At 38.8% G+C, this 26,932-nt stretch overlaps 1 protein-coding gene across 8 annotated transcripts in view; it reads right to left on the reverse strand.

The window, feature by feature from the left end:
* Positions 1-26,932, reverse strand: part of ENOX2 (ecto-NOX disulfide-thiol exchanger 2) — a 265,301-nt gene that overhangs the window by 56,563 nt on the left and 181,806 nt on the right. For 5 of the 8 annotated variants that reach the window (XM_032329524.1, XM_032329523.1, XM_032329526.1 and 2 more), the window contains one exon: positions 11,467-11,601. In XM_032329524.1, the coding sequence (XP_032185415.1) occupies positions 11,467-11,563 (97 nt within the window). In that variant the 5' untranslated portion in view covers positions 11,564-11,601. Of the gene's footprint in view, positions 1-11,466; positions 11,609-13,957; positions 14,072-15,427; positions 15,438-19,854; positions 19,944-22,931; positions 22,937-23,785; positions 23,792-26,932 lie in introns of those variants that run through there. The other 3 variants (XM_032329525.1, XM_032329521.1, XM_032329522.1) reach the window with 3 other exon arrangements.

A 26,932-nucleotide genomic window follows, 5' to 3' on the forward strand; every position in this document is an offset into this window, starting at 1 on the left:
TGAGAAGAAAAAAGATGTCTTCCAAGAAAGAAGAAATTTTTTCTGAAAATAAATTTACTTTTACTCTCAACTCACTTGTACACATGTCAACTCACTTGTACGCATGCATGTGACTGTGTGCATACATACATACACACACACACACACTCACACACACACACACTCCCTTCCTTCTTCCCTGTGGCTCTCATATCTCTAGTTTCCTCCACATACTAGTTACATGACCTTAAAGAAGGTTTCTTAATATCTGGTAATATAACACTATTTCTTTTTTGATAAAAGTGGGGATAAATGATGACATTTAGCTCAAAGGATGAAAGGACAAAACAGATATGAAAACCTCTGGCATGACAGGTGGGTGTCTTGACAGTTAAGTTTCCATCCTTCCAGTCAAAACATTTGCACACATATCAATAAGTTCACTTATTCAGGCATTCATTCCCACATTCTATAAGCATTTATGATAGCTTTTTGCTTGTCAGGCTCTATGGGCGCAGGGGGTCCAGGTTTTCCTTTCCATCTTAGGCCCCTGATACCCCGTGTTTCTATGCTATAGAATAAGAGCACTGTGGTTTAAAATGCCATTTATGTCTTTGGAAAATTTGATTCCTTGTGTATATGACTTTGGAAAAATTGTTAACATTATCTCACCCATTTACAAACTGTTAATTTTCAGTAGGAAAAGATCAGATTAGATTGTGTGCCAACTAAACAATTCCATCTATTTTTCCCCTCCAACTGAAATGTTTGTCTTCTTTTTTATTGTTCTGCCTGCCTCCTCATTGTTATTCATATAGCTCTGTCACTCACAACTCTACCTTAGCACAGATTACAGAAACATCAGTTCATTAAACAAGTTCTGCCGCTTTGGCTGAGAAAGAAATGCCTGTCTCCATGTACTGTCTACTAATAAATGGAGACAAACAAAAAACAAATACACAGGATAAATATAACTCCTGACTGATGTACTCACCACTCTGTTTGGTATGATTACATTAATATTTTATGAAATTCATTTAAAAGCAAATGTATTCATGACATATGGCTAAAGTGAGAATAGATAAACTCCCTTTCTTTCTTGTGTTCAATATGCCAAGAGTTCCATAGGCTACATTGCCTCGCAGGGCTTGCTGGAGGGCAGGTTGCACAAGACATTTCAAAGACTCCTAACACATTGATTATTCTTTTGTTTATCTTCAACCATTAAGCACCAAAGTTGATGTGAATTTCCAATGCCAACCAAGAAAATAACCATTTGAAAACACTGGACTTAAACAAGTATTGCAGAATCTGAAAAATCAAAGAAGTCCAACAATTTGAAACACACTGGGAATAGAACGTCAAGAGAAATTATCTCCCTTGTCAAGGCCTCCAGCCTGGCTTTGACAAGTACACTAACAAGTGCATAGTATTAACATTTATGTTAGGAATTCAATTTAGGAATTCAAATTCATTTTGGAGGAGATCTGAAATCATCTTATAAGGATTATGGAAAAGGCCAAGGTATTCTTCTAAAGTCCTTCCCACAATAAACACCCTGTTTTGCTTTTATATCTCTTCCTCTAGCACCTTTTCCCTACAGCCTTCTGACTCTTGGCATTGCCATGCCTGGAACTGTCATAAGGCATTGGTTTGTATTCCTTCTTCTGATTCATGAACTTCCCCAAATCTCAGTGTACTAGAGATGCTCTGAATGCGGTGTTAGTTGGGCCAATTGCTCCTCTGCGTTGCAGCTCTACTACAGTATTTCAAGTAATACTTAATTGTAGCTTTAAACATTCCCGCTCCCTAGCAACTTAGGTGCATTCAACTTAGAGTAGTTATCTGGAAGTAAAATCATCCTCTGCTTTCCTTACACATTTGAGCCAGGGAGTTACACTGGAGGCACATACCATTTCTATGCTGCCATTCAGTGAGCCATATGTCCATCCATTCAGTAGTTTGATGCCAGGCCCTGTACCAGGTGTTGGGATTGAGGGAATGAGTAAGGCAAAATCCTCGGCCTCATAGTCTAGTTTAGAAACATTCACGCAGTTAAAATGCTGTATCACCGATTATCAACACCCAAACTGTTGGGTGCTTACAGTGTGCTAGGGCACTGTGCTAAGCATTTTATAAAATCACATTCTAGCAAACCTGTGAACTAGCTATTGTTATTATCCTTCATTTTATACAGAAATTGGGGCTCAGAGTATTTAGTTACTTGCCCATGATTACAAGCCAGTAAGAAGCAGAACTAGGATTCAAATCTAGGCTGGTCCAACTATAATGCTCCTAACCACTACACTGCCTCTCAGTATACTATGACAATTGTTTTAATGAATTAACTCAGTTATAGGTGTAAGGTGAAACAGGTATGATTAAAAACATGGCAGATGAGGGGCGCCTGGGTGGCTCAGTGGGTTAAAGCCTCTGCCTTCGGCTCAGGTCAAGATCCCAGGGTCCTGGGATCAAGCCCCACATCGGACTGTCTGCTCAGCAGGGAGCCTGCTTCCCTTCCTCTCTCTCTGCCTGCCTTTCTGCCTACTTGTGATCTCTCTCTGTCAAATAAATAAATAAAATCTTAAAAAAAATAAATTCTAAAAAAAAAAAATGGCAGATGAGCAACAAAGTGCTTCCATACATTTTTTTTTGTCCCAGTGTGACAGATTAAAGGTAGATACAAATTCTTTGAGACTCCTCTAATTAAGAGGTGAGGTCTATGTTGCACACCCCCATTTGAATCTGGATGGGCTCCAGACTACTTTGACAGAAGAAGTCTTGTGCCTATTTTCAGGCTCAGGCCTTAAGAGAGATACCATTTCCATTTCTTGTTTCTGGGAACACCTGCTATTGAAACTTCAAGAGACTGTGTAACACGTTGGAGTATGGTTGTAGAGAGACATGTGGAGAGGGCCTTACAGTAAATGGAAGGAGAGGGATCCAGCTGAGCTCAGTGTTTTTATCTGTCCCTTCCAAGCTGCCATGCATATGAATAAAGTTGTCTTGGAACCTCCAGACTAGCCTACCATAGCTGAGACATCCCAGTTGATACCATATGGCACAGAAGAATTGCCCATATGAGTCCTACCCAAATTCTTCTCCCAGAAACTCATAAAATAGAATAAAATGACTGTCTTTTAATCTAAGTTATAAAATAGTTTGTCATACAGCAATAGATATATAAAGTATGCAGTATGACTAGGGAATGGGATGTGATTAATCAATAGAGTTGGCTATTTTCAATGAATGGAGATAGTACACTAAGCATCCAAACTAGACTGATCATGATTTTTCTTAGATTATTGAAAGGAGCTTTGTGACCTTCCGAGACCCCAGAGCCACTATCTTGAGAAACTGTTGTCACTGTACTGTTGCTGTGTGAAAGTGGGCCAGCTGAAACAATGTCAGGGGACTAACACTCTACTAGGCGGACTAAGACTACAGATGTCTACAAAACACTAGGAACCTTACAGGCCGACCATTTTTGAAGCTTGACAAAGATACCACACATGCCAATTTCATGGTTCAGTCCTTGATATTTTCTGGCAGGATGGCTCACGGTGGTGTTCTTCCTATAAAATGCAAACTCCATTTTTGTGGCAGATGAAGAGGGATGGTGTCCATAACACTACTACTCATTAATTCAGTGTACATTAATTTCTACGTTATGATTTGGTTTTATACATATCATCTCATTTAATCCTCATAACTCTAAGGAATGGGCAATATATTACTCACTATTTTACAGATAAGGAAATTGAGGCTCAGAATTAACACTATAAGGCCATTTAGTAGGTGGCTTTTACTAACCATACTCTCAGCCATTACTCTATATTGCTTCCCACAAAGTCCATGGATCCACAGGAATAAAAAGATACTCTTTGTCAGATTAAACTATGTTTCTAACTACTCAACCTGTAGTAGGCCTTCAAATATTTATGTCCAAAAGGCTATCATCCAGTTGCTTATTTCTATACCTAGAACTTCCTGTTGAGATGTTTGATCTATGTATTGCCACACTATTAGGTAATTTAGAAGCTTCTGTTTTAAATCAATTGTTTCAACTTTGACCCACATAAGAAGTTGAAACTGTGGCAGTGTATGAAGTGAAGTGGGCAAAGTTAGGAGATGACACATTTACTGTTGCTCTTACCTTTTTAGAACTGGGCCTGGTTCTGGCTAGCTGGGAGCCCCTTCATGCCCTCAGAATGCTCTGCTGAACTTAGTGACTTCACCCCATTCAAGGGCTGCCCTGCCCATAAAGGTACTTCTATTCTGTTAGATGTTCCAGAGACTCTTTAAGCACCATGGGGTAGTTTGCACTCACAGTAAAACCACTGTAATGCAACCATAGATTAGGCTAAAAAAGTGCTCCAAATGGGATCTAAATATATTAAGGTATTTCAACAGAGAATTAGGATTCCAATTCAGGTATACATTTCTGGGACATTATTGCTTTTTCTTTAGAGTTCCTACAAAATTCACTGGAAAATTAAGAATTATGCCTAGGTATTAAGAAATTTTAACCCATTACAGTCTTGACTGCCTCCTCTTCATGCAAATCCTCAGAAAGACTTTTCAAGCCATCATTTGCACACTGAGGTGAAGAGAGAATACATATTTCTACGACAGCCTGGCTGCACTGTGAGATGATCCTGCAGTTATCACTAGTCCTCTTGGAAATAGGGCACAAGTCTCCAAATTTTTGCATAATGACTCTCAAGTTCTACCAATATTTGCCTGCTTCTGCAGAAGATCATCCAAACCCTTGCTTCAGGCCAGCCGGAAAGTTGAAGCAGGGCCTGGTTCATGTACAACGGCAAATAAGGTAGCAAACTAGGCTTGGGTGGGTTATATGTTATAATTTTAGTTCACAAAGACTCACCCTAGTAAGTCTCAACTTTGATTTCAAATTTCTACTAATGAAGAGTTATTTCTTTAGTATAAATTTTTGCAAATATCTACTTTTTCTAGCCAATCTTCCACCTATTCTTTCCTATTTATTTATACTGTGTTCTTGCCTTGTTGGAACATTTGACAGATTCAGGATCATGACTTTGACTCTCATCATGGGATGTTGTGAACACCTGTAGAGGGGCATTAGTGAGGACATTTCACACTACATCTGTGGTTCCCAGATTTCAAGAATTTAGAGAGGAATAAAATAAAATTACATACACGTATACATTTAATTATCGCCCTCTTAATTTGCCAAGAGAAGGTGTGGAGAAAAATAGCAGAAACTAGCCAGTGTACCATTCGCACAGTTCATAAAAGACAGAATATTTTAAAACCAAAAATATAGAAAGTCTATAATCTCAGAATAAAGAACAGTGCTTTCAATTGTGCAAATTTAGCTTTATGTAGAAATCACTGTATTTTTAGTTCTTACATTTTGCAACAAACTAGGGAAAGTAATTGACTAGTCCTGGGCTACACACCCATGCTTGGGCTTCAGAAATCACTCAGCTACCACACTTAGTCTCCATTCCTATATATGAAGCTCCCTGTGAAAAGATTTTTTTCAGAACACAAATATCAAACACACACAAAATTGTGAAGGGCTATGAAAAGTTTGACTTCTCTGAGGCTTGGTGTATTTTCTCCTCATGGAAAATGCAAATTATGTAATTGATCAGGTTTCCCTTTTTGTTTTGGTTATCTGGTCACTGTATGGCTCACCTTTAGAAATTGGGTAGGATCCTATAACCTACACATCTGAATTCTAATTAACCTCCCTACCTGGTCTTCACCTCTGATACTCATTTATATTTTCCTAGATGCTGGTTTATTTTACTTATAATTTTTCTTTTTTATTATAACCTTACTTACAAGCTGCCTCAAAGTCTTTATGGAATGGGGTGATGTAATTCCACTCAACATTTAATCATTATCCCTGTACCATACGCTCTTACATACTTTTCAGTCATTGATGCATCATTTCCGCTTCCTGGACCATCCTTAGCTCTTTTTTTCCCTCCTGCCACATTCCTATACATCCCTGGATACTGAACGAAAATATTACCACTTCTGTGAATGTTCCTAGATCATGACCACTTACCTATCACTCCCCCTCATCCTATCCTGGCTAAAACAGTACTTTTCTGTATGTTTCTATGTAGACATTTGTTACATTGTAGTGTCGTGATACTGACTTTGCTGCCTCTGCTCCTGGACTTTGAGCTTGAAGGCAAGGATTGAGCCATGCCCATTTTGGATCCCCCTGACCCTAGCTCAATATACTTTTAATGAATGGATGGATGAATAAAAGCACAAATGAACAAAATGGATAGGAAGCCTCTGATTTGTCATTCAAGAGGCATCTCATACACGAGATGTATTAGAGAGAAAACACGGGGGTTCTAAAAGTACTGAGGCCAGTATGAAGGCAGGAATCTTGTCCTTTTTGTTCATTGCTTTATCCCTAGGGCTTCTCACAGTACCTCACATATAGCAGACCTCAGTAAATATTTCTTGTATGAATGAATGTGCAAATGATATCACTTGGCCACGTTTTATAATAGTTTCCATGGGGAGTCTTGAGAATATGATCACTGGGTAGGCTTTAAGCTTGTTTTATGGAGGCACTAATTCTGTTCGTTATAGTGTTTTACATGTCATTGGCTTTCAGTGAAGTGCCCACCATGCAGATGAATAGTGCTCTCCTTTCTCAGGATTTCAACCTTATCTGCCACTGAAGGCATATTCTTTTTGCGGAAGATATTGAAAATAATGGAACCACAAATCTGACTCTCCTTGGAGAGCTTGGAGAGCAGTGGCCTGTCATGTGTCACACATCCCATTCTTTCTTTCTGTTCCCATCAGAGTTGGCCTTCTGGGTTCGGTGAGAGCTGTCTTCTTCTTCTCCCCCCCCCCCCGATTTTTTTTTTTAAGATTTTATTTTTTTGAGAGGGGAGAGAGTATGGGGGGTGCAGAGAGAGAGGGAGAAGCAGGGAGCCTGATGGGGGGCTTGATCCCAGGACCCCTGGATCACAACCTGAGCCAAAGACAGATGCTTAACTGACTGAGCTACCCAGGCATCCTGAGAACTGTCTTCTTAAAAAGGACAATGCCCATGGATGGGCAGTGTCTTGCTCTGGGAATAAGATCCATAAGTACATACTTTCCAACATCTCCTATTATGGAGGTGACACAGTCAATAAAGTGGAGACACCATAATAAAAGACTCTCTCCTTTGGGACTTCATAGGCTCCACATTTGATTGCTAAGGATATTTTAATTGAGGGGAAAATAAAGGAAGCAGCACACAGTATTCAATAATTGGTTCATTCTTGGATTCATCTGCAATGATGGGCAGAACAATACTCCTTAAACAGAAGGTCTGACTCTTTTTGGTCCCTCTCTTCATGTGAAAACTAACATTAGTCTTATTTGACCAGCTTAGAAAAACAAATATTCCTGCAGGAAAGACAGCTGCCAGTCAGAGGGAACCTCCTAATCTGCCATCATTATGGATTAACTTTACTGAACAGCAGCTGTACAAAACACCATGTTAGAAGAAAGGGAGCTCCCAACCAAACCCCAGAGTTGGCCTGTTTCTGCTCCCCACTGCCCTGATGACAAGTATGTGTCCAAGAGACTCAGCTTCCATGACAGTATGGATTTGAGCTCTCCAGGGCAAGTCAAGAAAGCTTATGTATCATTTGTTTTTCATCAATGCCGAAAGCCTTTTCTGTTGTCACAGGTCAGATGAGACAGCACACAAAAAAGGGTCTGCTGTCTCAGTAGGAAACCTAAGGGGCAGAAAAGTTGTTGAATTACTGAGCCATTAGTGGGTGACCTCAGGAAAAATTTCCATGTGGCTCATTGGCTGCCATTTCCATTTTAAGGAATCTTGAGGGGGCAGAGAGAGGATTGGGGATGTTTTAGCCCATTCGGTTAAAATGTTACATAATAAAGATGATAGGGACACTTTCCCAAAACCTGGAAAAAAGAAGGGTATGCAGCATTGGAGTGTGGTGCCAACCTTCCATTTCTGTGGACACCCCCTCAGATTTACAGGGAGCAGTCAATGGTGCCATCATCCAGCACCTTTCCTGGGGAAGATTTTGTTTCTGCATTCACTACACTTCACTGTTGCTAAGAATACAACTGAGGCATAATTCAATTTTTTGTGAGCCATATATCAGATGTGAACTTGAGACAGTAATAATTGTTAAGTTCACTGAGAGGTTACTGTGAACCAGGCATCATTCCAGGACTTTAACATATTTATTTACTCATTAATCTTCACAACAACCCTATGACATAGGTGCTATTATTATCTTTGTCTTACAGAAGTAGAAACTGAGGCCTAGAGATGTTTGGTAAATTGCCAGTGTTTACACAGCTACTTAATGGTAGAACACAGATTTATTTGAACCTAGGCAATCCAGAACCAGAATCCATGTTCTAATCTCAGTTGTTAAACAGACTTCCTAAAATAATACAGAGAGGAGAAAAATTAGTTGACCCAAAATTCAAGCAATTTTACAGGTAGCTTCACAAAGTATGTCTCAGCCCAATACTACTGTCTCATGTATTTTTAAGACAAGAAGGGCACTACTAACCTAAGTATCCGTATTTCTGGGTAGCTCAGTCAGTTCAGCATCCAACTCTTGTTTTGGGCTTTAGGTCACCATGGCAGGGTGGTGTAATAGAGCCTGGTGTGGGACTCCTGGGACTCTGTGCTCAGCGGGGAGTCTGCTTCTCTCCTCCTCTGTCTGTCCCTTCCCCCTCTCATGCGCACAACCTCTCTCTCTCTTTCTCAAATAAATAAATGAATAAATCTTTAAAAAATATCTGCATTTTTAAGACCTGGTTTCCAAAAAGTCAAATAACTTTCCTTAGAGCATAGCTAAAAGATCACTGAATCACAAAGTTGAAGGAGACCCTGAGAATCTATTTCTTCATAGTGCTTAAGAAAATAGGATATAGATAAAGGGGGCTAGAAGCAGAAATTAAAATCACTCTCAGCGTTTCCAATGTCTCGTTGGAAGTGGATGTGAGGAACACTCAATAGAGCTGACAGTGGCTGCACAGCACCCAAATGCTTTCAATTTAAGTGGCAGCTTAGCAGCCATTTGAAGGAGGTATTTTAGTATTTCCTTTATCTTAAACAGAATATAGTACCACTAATAGTAATAATACTAATAAACCTTTATGGAGCGCTTATTATAGGCCAAACATTGAGCTAAGTATATTATTTAATCTTCACAACAATCCTATGAAGTAGATACTATAGTTATTCCCATTTTAGAGATGAGGGAACTGAGGTACAGACTGGTCAAGTAACTAGAGAGAGGGCATATAGCTAGCAAGCAGCACAGCAAGGATCCCAAACCCAAGCAGTCTGTCTTTGAGGCCTATGTTGTTAAACACTAAGCAAGATACCTTCTCTGCAAGAACAACCCTCTGAGTTACTGTTAAGAAAACGTACCCAGTTTTTTAGGTCAATTATTGTCCCCAGCATAAGCTTTGGGCCTATAATGATGGTTTGGATGATTCTGTTGCTCTCAATGCTAAGCTTTTCTCCCAGCACATTATAGACGGGTGGCTAAGTATCAAAGATTACTGTGTGAGCACAGGTTTATGTTTTGATGTGGTAATTTACAAATTATCTGCTATAACTCACATAGAGTCCCCTTGGCATCAGAGCAGATATGGCCTCAACATTTTTCCCAGGTCATAGATCCATACAGTTCAGATTTCCATAAACTCTATAGTATAAGAGATTGTGACTCAGGACAACTCCATATGGAGCTATAAAATAATATATAATGTTTTAGTTTAAATTGCATTACAGTGAAATAATGAAGAACTAAATTTAAAGACCTATTACACCCTTTAGAAATATCTGTAAGAAATATATTAACAATGATTTTAAAGTATTATAATAGCCAACATGTCTGAGCACTAACTATGTGCCAGGCATCATTCTAAGCACAATTAATTGTCACAAAACCCCTAGGGGTTAAGTATTATTAGTCTGATTTTATGAATGAAGAAACTGAGTCTCCTAGAAGATATTTAACAGCTCAAAATAAAGTAGTGAAAGAAATAGGCTTGGAAGTAAGGCAGATTGACTCCAGTTCTGAGCGCTTAACTATTATGTAATACCGGCTCCTGTCATAGCACCTGCTGATTCCAGATTGCCCCCAATAGTCATTCAAAACCCAAGGAGATCAATGGTCCAATCATTCGGCCCTCAAAGGATCCCTGGTTGCTCATTTCAAACATGTTGGTCTAACGGAGCAGGATGCGATCTAGTCAACTATAGTCTCGAGCATGAAGTATAGTTCGATGGGAGAGTTCTTTGCCTCTGACATATATAAAATCCAAGTTCCTTTGCTCTCCACCCATTTCTCGTTCACATATTTTTTTCTTTATATTTGGCTACTTTAATGCTGGTTTCCCAGTTTCTATGTAATCACATTTCTTAATTTATTATTAAGATTATTAAGCATCATTGCCTTCCCTACCACGTTCCCATTATAACTTACAAGGATTCAAAATCTGAACTGGAGTTGTGAAATTATTTTGGGGGGAGTGGGGGTCATTAACTATATAAACAAATGGCACAACAAAGCGGCATCACTCTAGATCCATTTCTCAACTTTACTGTATTTGTCAATAACCTGGGGATCATGTTAAAATACAGCTTCTGATTCAGTAGCTCTGAGCTGGGGTTGAAAATTCTGGGCTTCTTAACACCTCCTGGATTATGCAGATTATATTTTGAGTAGCAAGGTACTTGATCAGCCTGGTTCTGTCATTCATTTAAGAAGGATCACAATTAAATGAACCTGGGGAGATTAATGTTTAGGGTATTTTAAAAGAACCCAACCAAGGCTTCCTGAGATGGCAATTTCCTAATGTCTTCACAAATCCATTTTAATAGTTAATAGCTCTGAAAGCACAGAAGACTTCTTTGTGTGTGTTTAAACCAAATGCTTCAGATGCTGTGGCATTTTTCTTCTGATTTTATCTTTAGTGGAGATGGCATTAGTACACCATGCCCATTCTCTTACTGGTTACTTTGTTTAAAAAAATTGAAACAGTTATTCAATATGAACAACTTTGGGATGGTCCCACCATCTCCTTTTCCCCACTTTATGAATCTGATTTTTGAGATGTCTAAGTCAAATCTCATTTCCACTCCGTGTTTGTCTCCTCTAAATCTATAAAATTAAATAAACTTTGTAATTCCTTGCCAAATCTTGTTGTCTTTTATTTCAATGAGCTATTTAAATATTTAATGATCATATCCTGCATCATATATATTCCTACCTTGCCCATAGTGCGATAGGGAGTATACTAGTAACTTCTGGCCACCCATCCCACAAAGCTCACATTACAAAAAATACACACTCTAGGCATAATCTGGTAAATGCCAACTTCAAAAGAAGTTGTGTCATACTGTTATATTTATTACCACATGGCCAATAAAAAGAAACACTTGTGATGTGATTAAAAATAGCATACCAGGTAAAATTGGTTGTCCAGCGATTCCCAGTGGTGCCATTCCAAGATTATTCATTGCTGTGGCCCATGCAGTTGGATCCGACATAGGTAGTGTCATTGCAGTGGAATCCACATTCAGAGTTCTACTATTATCAGCTAAAGAGAAATGACAAGCAAAATAATTTGTTGTATTAAGGTTTCAGTATGTAGTCTGCTTAACAAACTGTCAAACTCTTTATAGAAATGGACTAATGGACAAATGGTAGATAGGGCCTTAACGCCAGCTCTTTAAGGGTTAAAATGATACGGCTTGAATTGGCAGTAAGTCATAGAATTTGAAAGCAGTTTACCAGATGGCATTTTAGTGTGTTTCTTTCTCTCTGCTCCCTCTGTTCCTTCCTTCCCTTGTGTTTTTTTTTTTTTTAATGAAGACTTTATTTTTTTAGAGCGGTTTTAGGTTCACAGCAATATTAAGGAGAAGTTACAGAGATTTCACATGGGCCCTTTGCCCCCACACATGCACAGTCCTCTCATTATCAACATTTTGCACCAGAGAAGCACATTTTTGACAACTGATGAGTCTACACTGATGCATCATAATCACCTAAATGCCGTAGTTTACTTTAGGGTTCACTCTGGGTGTTGTACATTCCATGGTTTTGGACAAATATATAATAACATGTATACATCATTATGGTATCATACAGAATATTTTCACTGCCCTAAAAATTCTCTGTGCTTCCTTATTCACCCTTCCCTGCCCCCAACCCCTGGCCATACTGATCTTATTCCATCTCCATAATTTCACCTTTTCTATAATGTCATATAGTTTGAATCATACAACATGCAGTCTTTTCAGATTGGCTTTTCTCACTTGGTAGTATGCATTTAATGTTCCTCTGTGTCTTTTCATGGTCTGATAGCTCATTTCCTTTTAGTCCTGGATAATATTCCATCATATGGATGCACCAGAGTTTATCCATTCACCTACTGAAGGACACTGCAGTGTTTCTAAGTTTTGACAATTACGAATAAAACTACTATAAACATACATGTGCACATTTTTGTGTGGGCATAAGTTTTCACCACCTCTGGGTAAACACCAAACAGCATAATCAGTGGATTGTACGGAGAGCATGTTTAGTTTTATAAGAAACTGTCAACCTGTCTTCCAAAGTACCTGTACCATTTTGCATTCCCATCAGCAATAAATGAGAGTTTCTGTTGCTCCATAGCATCACCAGTATTTAGTGTTGTCAGTGTTCTGGATTCTGGCCACTCTAATAGTTGTTTAGTGGTATTTATTGTTTTACTTTGCATTTTCCTGATGGTACATAATGTGGAGCATCTTTCCATATGCTTATTTTCCATCTGCATATCTTTTTAAATGAGGTATCTATTAAAGTTTTTTTTTGACATGTTTTAAAATTGGGTTGTTTTCTTACTGTGTCTTAAGATTTCTTTGTATATTTTAGACAATAGTCCTTTATCAGATGCATATTTTGCAAATATTTTCTACCAGTCTGTGGCTCGTATTCTCAGTCTCTTTACAGTGTCTTTTGCAAAAGAGAAGATTTTAATTTTAATGAACTCCAGCTTATCAATAATTTCTTTTATGGATCATGACTTTGGTGTTGTATTTAAAGCCATCACCATATCCAAGGTCCTTTAGGTTTTCTCTTATGTTATCTTCTAGGAGTTTTATAGTTTTGCATTGCACATTTAGGTCTATGATCCATTTTGAGTTAATTTTTGTGATATGTATGAAATCTGGGTCTAGATTTTTTTTTTTTTTGGTATGTGAATTTCCAGTTCTTGCACATTTGTTGAAGAGACCATCTTTGCTCCATTGTATTGCATTTACTCCTCTGCCAAAGATCAGTTGACTCTATTTGTGGAGTCTATTTCTGGGTTCTCTATTCTACTCCACTGATCTACTTGTCTATTATTTCACCAGTACCACACTGGCTTGATCACTGTAGCTTTATAGTAAATCTTGAAGTTGGGTAGCATCAGCCTTCCAACTTTGTTCTTCTTCAATATTGTGCTGGGTATTCTGGGCCTTTTGCCTCTCCATATAAACTTAAGCATCAGTTTGTTGATATACACAGAATAACTTGTTTGGATTTTGATGGGGACTGCATCAAATCAAGTTGAGAAGAACTGACATCTTGGCAGTACTGTGTCTTCCTATCAATGGACATGAAATATCTCTCCATTTATTTTGTTCTTTGAAATCTTTTTTGTTGTTTTTGTTTTAAAGATTTTATTCATTTGACAGAGAGAAAGAGACAGTGAGAGAGGGAACACAAGCAAGGGGAGTGTGAGAGGGAGAAGTAGACTTCCCATTGAGCAGGGAGCCCAATGCAGGGCTTGATCCCAGGACCCTGGGATCATGCCCTGAGCCGAAGGCAGAGGCTTCACCGAATGAGCCACCCAGGTACCCCAGTTCTTTGATTTCATTCATCAGAGTTTTATAGTTTTCTGTTTTTTTTCCCCCAACTGTATATACCATAGGAGCTTGGGATGCTTCTCATTCTTCTCATAGTCTAGTTGAATTACAATTACTTCAGCAGCTTCCATCCAAATTACTCATGCATGCAAATGAAGAAAAATCATCCAAGGGCTTCCATAGTAGCAATAAGAAATGAAAAATTATATTTTTGATGTTATTTCATATCTTTGAGGGAGTAGTATTGAATAGAAATGGACACACAATCAACAGATATCAAATTAGCCAACTAAATGTTTGGGGAATTGGGGGTACATCAGAGAGTATAGATAGAAGCAGATAGAATACACAGTCCCTGCCTTCAAAGGCTCTACAATCTAACTTAAGAGACTAGTGATGGTAGTAATGATTATTACTATTATCACTACTCTCACCACCTTCATCCATTACTACCAACAATTATTGAACACTCACTACGTGCTAGGTAAAGCACTTGGCATGCATTATTCTCATTTAACTTTTAAAACAACTTTACAGGAGGAACTATTTATATCTCAATTTAATAGATGAGAGGATTTTATTTATTTTTAAAGATTTGTTTATATTAGAGAGAGTGTGTGCACATGAGAGAGTGGGGGAGGGGTAGAGAGGGAGATTATCTTTAAGCAGACTCCCCACTGAGCAGGAGCATGATTGGGGCTGGACCCCAGGACCCATGAGATCACAACCTGAACCAAAACCAAGAGTCGGATGCTTAACTCACTGAGCCACCTAGGTATCCCTAATAGATGAGAGGCTTTTGAAGATCACCTATGTTGTCTGAGGTCACCCAGGTTATATACTTTTAGCCACTTCGCTTTATTATCTCCAGTGAACAATTAAGAATCAAAGAATTGAATGGAATTGACCAGAAATGTTACTGAAGTTTATGGAATGAAAAGTTACTGTGGCTTGAGTAGGTGGGAAAGACTTCATGGAGAAGATAGGATTTGAACAAATGGGCCAGATTTCTATAGAGCATGTCTTGAGTGATGGGTAGTTATTAGATACAGAAGCAAGAGGGGAGTGATGACATAAGCAGACATTGAAGTGGGTTATATGTGTGTGTGCATGTATATACTTCATAGTTGGGAGATATATAATCATAAGTCATTGGAGCACAGAAAGACTTATTTTGGGAAATTTCCCTCTGATTAATTATTGCCTTAGAAAAATTTTTCCATGGCTCTTCTCTTACCTCTCATGTACACTCCTGCCAATTATACTCCTGAAGGCAACCCTTCTAATAGTAGCTTGCTATTTGCTAACATCTATCACATCGTTCTAACCTGGGAACATCAGGGATGATTCTTTTTTTTTTTTTTTTTAAGAAAAGTGCTATTTTGGGCACTAAATGATCAGAACAAGTAAATGCAAATGTCCAGAAACATTATTTCTGAAATATTAGTTTTTATCATTCTTCTATGCTGTCTATGTATCTTCTCCATAAACCACTGCCTCCGCCCCCACACAGAGTGACTAATGGCCTTAAGCATTTGTTACTATAGTCAGAAGTCACATTTCAGAACTGGCAATTTCTCTATGGGTAGAAACTCTAGCCCTCACACCCAGTTTTCAGTGCTCTCCTATGAAGGCATATTATGGCTAGAAACAGTCTCCTTGTAAATGTTATTAAGGAAACAAACATGGGGCATCAAATATCCTTTGGGTCAAGAGTTTACATATTGATTATTTGGGTCAAGAGTTTACATATTGATTATTTGGTTCAACTGAACACCCAATCTCCAGTCCAGGTGAGACACGTTTTAGGGAATATTATAGCTGGAAGGGGCCTTTTTAGATCACTGAATATGCACCCTGATTTTCTCTAATAGCTGCAGAATGACTTCAAGAGGAAACATCTAGGTTTAGAAGGACTGGGCCCCCATACCAAAAATACTTTCTTGCAAGAGTCTGGCTCCTCGTTGGCTCTGTAGTTCTGGGAAACATAAGAGAATCAGGAATTATTTTTTTTTAATTAACATATAATGTATTATTTGCTTCAGGGATACAGGTCTGTGAATCTTCAGTCTTACACAGTTTACAGCATTCACCATAGCACATACCCTCCTCAATGTCCTTAACCCAAGAATTATTCTTAATAAAGAATTCTGAGATCAAAAAATGAGAATTTACAACATACCAACCTAGCCAAACTCTGGACTAATTTCTGGGGAGGGGAGAGAATTATCTAAATTATCAGTTTTTTTTTTTAAAAAAAGGATAGCACAGTATTACTATTTTAAAAATATATATTAATTCAAAGTGCCTATTAAAATGTTAGCAAGTAGAGTTCCTGACAGGCTTGTTTACATGAACCAGATGGTTTAGATAAGGACCATGTGTAATTAACAGCATTATTTTGCTATGATAAATTCAGTTCTTAAATTCTTAAGGAGCTCTGCTTTTTCATTTCTCTCTATTCCCCCAACACCCATCTCTACCTGTCAAATCCTACTCATTTTTCACGGGTCATCTGAAATGTTACCTTGTCTGTGAAACCACCTCCCTGGAATCAATTACTCCCTCCTAGTGTATTATCATTAACATTTTATCTAGAATTTGATTTTTATGTGTTTGCTTATTCTCTCACTTTTTTCCCCTAAACCAAACTTTTATTGAGTCTTACTAATATGTCAGGTCATGTGTTAGTGACTAGAAATATGGAGATGAACAAAATTCATTTACTGCTCTGGAAAAACTCATAATACAATGAGAGCATGACATACAAACAACTAAATATAAATTATTTTAATAAGTGCTGCAGTAAAACTATGAGGAAAGTGCTATGAGAATAGAGAAGGAATAATTAAATCTGCTGGAATGGCTTTTGGTTGTGTTTGGGGCACAGAGAGAAAGAGGAATACTGGGGAAGGTTTCACTGCGTAAGAATAATTTGAAATGAGTCTTTAAGGAGGGATAGAATTTTCCTCCAGGTAGTAAATGGAGGATTAGGGTTTAAGGGCATTCCAGGAAGCAAGAATAACTGAACATTATCATCGACTGCCTTGAATTATAGTCTCTCTTGAATTACATGTTTCTCTTCTGCTAGCTAGCCTGTGTGCTCCTTTACATAAGGGACTTGGTTTTAGGTGTCTTTGTTTCTTTTCAGTGTCTGGTATAAAGTAGGAATTCAAGAAAAATTTGGATGAATGAATAAAGAAAGTCAACTTACATTGATTTTGAGCAAAAAGCAATCCATGCAGTGGCAACTGATTATTTATATACCTTTTCAGAATGATAAAATTGTCTTAAAAGGGATAGCATATTTGCTAAACTAATTCTCTTTCCAGGACAACTGAATTGACATGTAGAAATTTACTGAGGGTTACAACTAGAGATAGATGAACCCAACTAATAATTTAGTTTGATAGCATTAGCTATAATCTTTCTCCCATATAGGCACAGTCGTACATATCAGCAAGCTTGTAAATTTTTACTTTCAAAGAGAAATCCCAGATGATCTTCTGTCTGGCAGCAATCTGGATTTAAGGTCTGCAGTAACAAAATATGCTGTGCTGAACATCTGTTTAGAATCATCACTTAATGGTGGAAAAGTTAAGTCCAGACCTGATTCACTTTCTAGACTAAAAACGGACATCTAGCAATTTCCAGTGTGTTATGAAAGTCGTCCCATGTCACTGAAGGAAGAGATTGCTCATTTTCCCGTAAGTCCTACATTCACTGGCAGTGGCCAAGAATATTGAGAAGTCAAGTATCAAGTGCTGTAAAATAGTCTTCAAAATTCCTTACCCATCTGAAGAACATCTCCTGTTATGCTGGTTTTCCATTCTGCCTTGTGTGGCGACTCCTCAAGATCACAAGTCGTAGAGTAATTGTGAATGAATGCCTTCTAGGGTAAGTTGATTGAATTTATGGCACTTTGGAGCGAAAGTTCATTAGTGCCAGAAGAATAAAATACTTGGAAGTAATTAGCCATTTTAACTTGGTATTGCTCCATAACTATCAAGTCATTGCCATCTGTTTATTTTTATATTATACTTCAGTTGATTGAACTAGTCAATTATTGTCAGTTATTTGATCTTGAAGAAAACACACACACACAGACACACACACACATACACATTCTGTGATACACCCATTCTGTAGTAGAATTAATTATTTCATATGTTTCCTTTATTTCCTTTGAAACAAGTTCAGTATGTTGGTGTTATCTCATCAACCATACTCTTTTTATTAAGACAAAGCTGTCCTTCTCTGGCAATTTACTCTCCTGTAATTCTCTTTTTTATGCCCAGGCTTATATCCATTGGCTTTTATGCTTGCCGTAATTTTATTACACAGTATTGTGCAAAGCTGAGGAGAGAGTTTTGTCAACCAGCATTTATGGAAGGTTTGTTAAGCGTAGGAAGCAATCTTGCCTAGTGATCAAGAATATGCATTTGAGAGTCAGATGATTTGGGACCAGAGTCTAGCTCTACTAAGTAACCATAATATGCTCATTCTGTTTCTCCCTTTTCTTTTCTTCTTGCCGGTCTGCCTTCCAGCCTTCCTTTTATATTTGCTGTATGCTCACTGAACATTTTCTATGTGTCAGGGTCCATCCTAGACGTTGAAGACAATATGGTGAGTCAAACAGGCCTTAACCTTGTTCTTATGAAGCTCTCTAGTGCAAGAGGGAGATATTAAAATACAGACAAACATAAAATAATTACATACTATGGTAAGTCTTCTGAATAAAGAACTGGGTTTGATGATTAAAAAAATGGCAAGCTACAAATTTAGGAAAGTAAAAAAAAAAAAAAAGTAAAAAAAAAAAAAAACTAATTTAGGAAAGTGATAGTATCGACCTCATAGGCTTGTTGAAGATTAAATTAGATAATGTGGGTAAAGAACTCAGCATGGCTTCTGACTCATAGTAAGTACTTGGTAGGTAGTAACAGTAATATGGTAATAATTAAGATGATCATAATGAAGTAGTCCTAGCCCTTGAAGAGTTCAAAGTCTACTGAGAGACAAAGCATATACAGGAATTATAATAATACATTATACAGATGATGAAACAGAGGCACAGGCAGTTTAAGTGATCAGCTTAATATTGCACAGCTAATAAGGGGTAAAACAGGAAAATGAACCCAGGCAGCTCTGGTACTAATGCCCACAGTTTTATCCATCTCACTGAACTCCCTCTCAAAGAGCCCTTTATCTTCTATGCTCCCTTAGCTCATTGAACACATTACTATGATAGCCCTTTTCACATTGTATTTTTGATCACCTCTTTCTGTGTCTGCCTCTCCTCCTAAGACTCTGGATTCCCTTATTCCTCCTTGTTATTTCTAGTGCCTAGACACTGTTTCTGACACAGAGCAGATGTTTAATAAATGATTTAAAAAAAATACGTGAGGAAATCTGTGACACAGGTAGGAGGGTCCTGCAAAGACATTATTCTTCCCAGAAGAAGGTAGGTGCATAGCAGGTGCCAAGCTATTCAGATACTACTCTGTTGTTTTATTAAGATAAAATCTCTTTTGGTGGGTTTCTTCTGAGGACTAAATATTGAAAATTTTAAATGGAGAGTGAGGGGAAGATAAATGGTGATTATTTGAGGTGTTATAATCTTAACATGCTGATTATATATAAGAAAACAACAATTACATAAATACAAACTTTAAGGAAGATATATCTGTAGATGGGAAGATGTTTTTCATCACAAATGAATTCCTCCTGAGTAAAAAGGAACTGACTAGAATTTCTTTGAAAATTTAAAGGTAATTAAACTTACTAAAATAAATGTGAACGTAGCAGCCATATTTGTTAGCTCCTTGAGGGCAGGGGATATAAATCTCATTTACTTTTATCGTATTCAACAGTGATTAGCTCAAAGTAGGTGTCAGTTGGTGTTCTTTTAAATAAGTGAACTCTGGAAGAACCCAGCAACTGTATAAAGTGGGGCTTACCTGCAAAGCCTATTTCATAGACCCACAGCCAAATAAAATCTCTTTGCATTGTGTAGTACTGCACCGTGGACTTAGCCCTCTAGTCATTTCTGCAGAAGGAAGATAGTGGTCCAAAGCTGGGTGAAACAGACCTCTGGAACATACCAGTACTTAGATAAATGGTGAATAATAGTGTTAATGATAGTAATTATAACAAGACTGAAGATACTTAATACTTATTTAATACTTATTATGTGCCAGGCACTGTTCTAGGCACTTTAGTACATTCACTTAAAACTCACAACAACCCTATGAAGTAAGACCTCTCATCATCCCCATTTTCTGTTGAAGTAACAGGAACAGAGAGGTTAAGCAACCTGTCAGTGGTGATACAGTTAGCTTGCAGTGAAGCTAGGATTCAAACTTAGGTAGTCTGATTCCACAATTCATGCTCTTAACCACTATACGATATTAAACTGCGGAAAGCATAAAGTTATAAAATATTTGAGCTGGGAGGGCTATCGAGTTCATCATTACACAGGTGGGTGTTCCCTAGGTCCTCTATAGCAGGAATTCTTAACTGGGGCTAAGTTGCCCACTCCTGCATCAGGGAACATTTGGCAATATTTGGAGATACCTTTGATCGTCATGATTGGAGGTAGGAGGTGCTACTGGAATCTGGTGGGTAGAGGCCAGGGATACTGCTAAACATTCTACAATGTACAGGACACCTCCAACCCCTGCCACAGAAAAAAAATTATCTGACCCAAAGTGTCAATAGTGCTAAGGCTGAGAAAGCTTGCTCCACTGCAGCAATTTCCATGTGTTCTTACTGGAGAGTGCTTTATACCCTTGGCTTCTTTTTTTTTTTTTTTAAGATTTTATTCATTTATTTATTTATTTATTACTTGCTTTCTTACTTGTCTCAGAGAAAGAGAGAGAATGAGACAGAGCATACAAGCACAAGGAGGAGGGCAAGCAGAGGGAGAAGCAGGTTCCCTGCCGAGCAGAGAGTCCAATGCGGGACTCAATCCCAGGACGCTGGGATCATGACTTGAGCTGAAGGCAGTCACTTAACTGACTGAGACACCCTGGTATCCCATACCCTTGGCTTCCTCACAATCCCTTCCCATTTACCACATGCGCAGCCAATCCCACCTCCCAGCTACTCCCTTATGCCATTGTACTAAAACAAATCGGACCACTTCCTCCATCAAGAATCCACTAACATTTTTAGCATGGCTAATTTTATGCTTCACACCAAAGAAATGATCCTCACAGTGGAGAGTCTAGGTGCCTTGGAAGTCTTGCAAATAACACTAGGAATACAGTGACAAAGGAAAGAGAGAGAAAGTTTAGAAAATACTTGCATGGAGCACAGAAGAAAACACCATCTCTAGCACATCATACAGGACCTTACATATAGTAGGCCCTCAAGAAGTACATGCTGTAAAAGATTATGGCACAAGGGCAGGGTTGGGTGTCCTAGAACAGAGTAACACTGTGCTTTCTGTTCTCCGGCTAAGGGAAAGTAAACAGCAGGATAAATCATGTTTTGGTTCTGCATTAAGCCTAGGGCTCAAGGTTTTATCTTCTGTTTGGTATTTATTGCTCATGAAGCAATATATTGTGCATTGCAGGGGCTATTTTGAATCCCTCTTCATTTTCTTTGAAAATTAACAATCCATCATTATTTGTGAACAATGCACTGAAGCCCCAGGCACATCCCACTCTCTCTGATTACAGACGTCACCAGCAGTGACACCACAGCTTGCATCATGGCTATGCAGGGTGAGAGAACTGACAGGAGCTTTTGGAAGACACGACTCCGAGATGGCTTGAGAAAGATGATACTATTAGACAAGCAAGGGCTTTATTTCCCTATGAGTGTTTCCATGAATGGATCAAAGAGACCCTCAAGGGGATCAGGATGTCACAACATATTCTTTCTTGGGGAAGAGGAGGGAAGGGTAGGGAGGGAAGGGGAAAGGTTCTGTGCTAGCCTATATTGTAGGTAATCATTTTCACAAGGGCTGTGAGAGCGGCAGGGTAGAGGTTGGGAAATAATAACCTGATTCTCAAGGTATACAGATGAGAACCTCAGTGTAGAGAGTGGTTTCTCAAACTAACCCTCATCCTGGAAGCTTCATTGGTTTAGTCTATAAGCTGGAGGGTCCTGGATGCAGCCACCTCCATACTGGAGCAGTTACAAGGATATTCAAGGTGGTTTTTTTTGATGGGCAAGGGGCAGAGGCAGAGAGAGAAGGAGAGAGAGGATCTTAAGCAGGCTCTACGCCCAGCATGGAGCCTGACGTGGCGCATGATCTCACAACTCTGTGATCAGGACCTGAGCTAAAATCGAGAGTCAGACACTTAGCTGCCTAAGCCACCCAGGTGCCCCATGGATATTCAAGGTTTTTAACTAGACATACAAGAAGCTAGAGTGCCAAGCCAGCCTCCAGATGGCAGCTGCAGTGGGGGTGGGGTGTAGCAAGGAAGAAGGACACAGGTCTTGGCATACACCTCTCCAAGGAACTCACAGCATATATCCTGCATTTGTAAAAGCAACAAGGTATAGTGGAAGAAATATAGATTTTGAGCCAGATAGACGCCACATCAAATATTGGCTCTACTATTTAATAGCTGTGTGACTTTAGGCAAGTTCTGCACACTTTTTAGCCTTTTTACTCACCTGTATTATTCACCTAACAATAATGATATTAATTCCTAGTATTGATTAAATGCTTATTATGTGCCAAACACCGTTTTAAGGCCTTATATGTATTACGTAATCTAATTCTCACAAGCCTATGAGGTTGGTAATATTCATCATACCCATTTTACAGATAAGGAAAATGAAAGACAAAGAAGTTAGAAGTTGCCCAAGGTCACAGATGGAGTTAATGCTGGAACTGAAATGTAAATTCAGGCAGTTACAGTTTCAGAGCCCATACTTTTAACCCCTGAGCTATATACAACTATACTATAAAGAATGCTGAGCAAATAATCAATCATGATCTTAACCCCACTTAAATCTTTATCTTTCCACTGTTTTAGCTCCCGTTAAGAAAGAAACCATTTGGTTGCCCTGTGGGGGTCTCTTCTCCCCCTTCTCTGAGCTGGAGCTGGGGGCCTCCTTTGCTATTTCAAGATGGGCTGGCACAGACTGAAGAATCTCAGAATAGTCCTTGTCACTTCAAGGTTATAAGCTGTATGTGAGCCAAGAGAATAGGTTGAGGTTGGAGGCAGGGGTCCGGGAAGTCCAATACGCTCCACCATTAGGATCTTGGAAGCTTTCTCAGTCAGGAAAAGCAAGGGCTAGCTGCACTGGAGACTCTGTTGGCTTTTCTGGACTAAGGTCTGTCATTCCCATCCCTGGCCTCCTGGGCTTCTGAGACCCCAGTGAACTCATATTACCCTGGTCTAGGTTGAATAGTCGACCATGGTGGTTTAGTTTTGAGATTGCATCACTGCATTCTTTCCATATTTCCTTACCTAATATTTAGACAAAAACAGCAAAAGCATAGATGGGCCACAAAAACAATACCTTACCCCCCAACTATTTTAATGTCTGTGCTAACTGCCTGTGAAACAACAGATTTTAAGTTAATGGTATGGCTGGTGGGGAGGGGGAGGACAGAGAAAGAAAAAAAAAAGAAGCATAAATTTTGTAAGTTCCCAAAGCTCTGTGGTCTATGCTTTCCTGACGTAAGTTTTGTAAGAGGTAACTTGACATCCCTGCTGCTATGCTGTTGGAAGTCTGGCAAGATCTCTTGGAGGAAAGAAAAAGTAGTCCTGGGGTTAATCCATAAGCCATCTTACTTTAGCCCTTGTTCCTGAAAATCTTTCCAATATGTTTGAGTCCACTTGCTTGCCATAGAAGACAGAGTGCAACAAAGAGAAATATAACTAGATCTGGAATTTGGAGGTTGGGTCTCAACTCTGGCTTGACTCTTTTCTTGCTGTGTAGCACTCACTCACACCTGTGTTTGTCAAAGTGTGGTCCAATCATGTGCATCACAATTGCCTGGGGTGCTTGCTAACCAGCCATGTTCCAGGGTCCACAGCTGAGGTTTCCATCTGGGTGGTGCTGAGGAATCTGCCTGTTGAGCAAGTACCCAAGATAACTCTTAGGCCTACTACAAATTAAAGAAACACAGAACTTTGGTCTCCTCGTGTATAAATAAGAATGATGCCGCTCCTTTCACAAGACTGTGGTGAAAACACAAGTGGTCAATATGTGCTAGCTCTACCTGAATCATTGAGTAAGATTACGGCAGGGCTTCAGGATCCATTCTGAATATTAATTTAACAAACATGTTAAACGCATGCACTATTTGGTAGTACGAGAGTGAAAAATCCATGTTTCCCTGCCCTTAAAGGGGCTCACAGACTAGTGGGAGAGATAAACAAATTACTGCATAGCTTGATACTGGCTAAACAGAGATACGAAGGGGAGGCAGTTACTCTGCTGGGAGGAAAAGAGAGGTGGTGGTAGAGAGGAAGGCAGAACACAGAGGAAGTGATGTTAATCTGGAGAGGCGATGGAAGTAAGTTTCAAAGGATAAACCAATTATGATGGTACTGTGGGTATCTTAAAGGGTGTAGGAGATAAGGCTGTATTTGTGCCAGGTCTAAAAACTAGAATAGAAATTGTCTTTGGGGGAATGGACGTGAGCAGAGAATATTTTCTGTATCAGTTTACTTATTACTCCTCTCTCCTAAAAGTATAATATTAAAAAACTAGAGTAATTTTGTATTCTCCAGTTGGTTGGACTTTAAGAGGATGGGTATTAGACTGTATTGTTGAGTTGCTTTGTGAGTCACTAACTACAAGGCTACGGTGTAAGTCAGAGGGGTGGGACACTGGCCATGACCACTATAAACAAGTCAAGTGTTAAATTCTACTGATGATAGGAACTTTGGCTTGAGAACTGGCTGCCTCAGCAGAGTCATCTTCAGATATTAAGGGCAATGCTATATATACGCATACAGCCACAGGAAGCAGTGACTAATGGCTCTGCCTTGTGCCAGCAATTCTGGCCCTTTCTAGCTTCTTTACCTCAACAAGCAGCCTAAGTTGAGTTTTCAGACTTCACCTTAATTGAACAAATAATCAGAAAATAATAGCTTATACCATACAGAACTTCACATTGCCAACCCCCCAACATCATGTTTTAAAGTAAATGATTTCTTTTTCAAAACTGCAACACACTTTCACCAACCCCCATCATGCCTTTGGCCAGACCAAGCATGATAAACTCTCAACCTTTAATGCTGTGTGACCCTGAATAAAGAAAAAATGAGGTTATAACTAGTTAAGATCATGGTTTTTATATTAGATATAATCCTGGCCTATCACTTATTAGTTGTGTGATTCTTGGGAAGTAACTTAATGTCTCTTGTCTTCATTTTCCACATCTGAAACATGAGGACAACAATAATATCTCTCTCGTGGGGCTGTGGTAAGGCTTAAAGGAGAAAATACGTGAAAAAAAAGTCCATCACAGCAGCTAGCTCAGTAAGTGGTAGTAAAATACTAGTAATTATTATTAATATATTAACAATAGTGGGAATTAACTCTGATATCTTATAGAAAACAGGGGCCATTTGGAGTGGGGAAAGAAGGGGGTATTATAATTCCTTAAGTTATGAAAAGGACAGGAAAATACCAGTAGAGGAACTAGCCATTAGTAATACTGGGGTATGTATTTAAACAGAAAAGAACAATATGGCTTCTCTCTAACCAGTTCTTTACCAAGAGAGCTGCCAGAAAGAACAGTGGGACTAATTTAGATGCTTCTCATCTGCTACATTTTTTAAAAGTGGTACTGCTAATAAAACCTCAAAATATTTTCCAGTGTTAACCGTCTTCCTCCACTATATATACCCCAAACCCATCAGACCTGCTGCCAAAACCTATTTGCTTTTTTTCCCAAAAGCATGGATGGCATTTACATCCATGCTCTCACTTGTGATCACCCCATCTGTGGTGCAGGAAAGCCAGAATTACTTAGCATCACTTCTTCATTTCCATGACAAGGATGGAGGCAATGGGGTAGGCGGGAAAAGTTGCTTTTCATGGCCATCTTTTCAATAAGACAAAGAGAGGTTACGGCCACAGCTGTGACCTCTGACAGCTGGGCAGAGGACACCCACTGTATCAGCCTACTCCAGGAACAATCTATATGCAAGTGATTTGGTCAGCACTTTGTGATTCTGGGATGATAATAATAGTACCTTTCCCGGAATCTATCTTACATATGATATATTTTCCCCATTTAATGCAATAGTTCTCTTGAATATTTTAATACAGCAATAGTAGTCCAAATAGCAAACAAGCATAAGTTATTGACTTTCCTTCCTTTTATCCATTTCTGCTGTGACTTAAATTTTCTTCCTGAGTTAATCTCCAGGCCACAAGTGACATCACCTTTAATCCATTCATGTTTTTTTTTAATTGGCATTAACATGGAGGGGACATAAGCTGCTAAAAAATAAAAGATGCCTACGTTGGTGATGATCTCCAGAGCAAACCTTACAGGGATTGGTAGAGCAAATTTGATTTGAAAATGATTACAGAGGGTGAATTCCCTGTAAATAACGAATTGGAAAGAAAATCAGGCTGGGAGTATTTGCTTATCCACTTATTTCCACATGGAAGAAAAGCCATAATTCCTGTCAGTCTGTGCTTATAGAATTCCTAGATTGGTCACAGAGAAATCAACCAGTGACGAAAATAAATACACAAGCCCACTGGTTCACTGCATTTGCTGTCAGGTTCAACACCAAGGAAAGCCAAAAGATAATAACTCTCTGGGTAACAACCCATAAATCCGTGGTTATAGTTCAAGCACTTAATTTCAAATTTCCAAATGACCGTGCCACTGTTCTTTCTTCTCCTAGAACCTGGAAGCTCACTGTGAGAAAGAAGAGGGGAGGGACAAGACAGCTGAAATGCTCAAAGACCCTGGGAAAATTATGGGAAAGCACGCCCTCCCCAGACATCACAACTTCTTGAGAAACCAACTGGTATGTCACTGGGACACTTTGTCAGAGCAAAGTGGCTACTTTTTTATTTTATTTTTTTAACTAAAGT

The sequence above is a fragment of the Mustela erminea genome, chromosome X (assembly GCF_009829155.1).
Source record: "Mustela erminea isolate mMusErm1 chromosome X, mMusErm1.Pri, whole genome shotgun sequence".
NCBI classification, from domain to species: domain Eukaryota; kingdom Metazoa; phylum Chordata; class Mammalia; order Carnivora; family Mustelidae; genus Mustela; species Mustela erminea.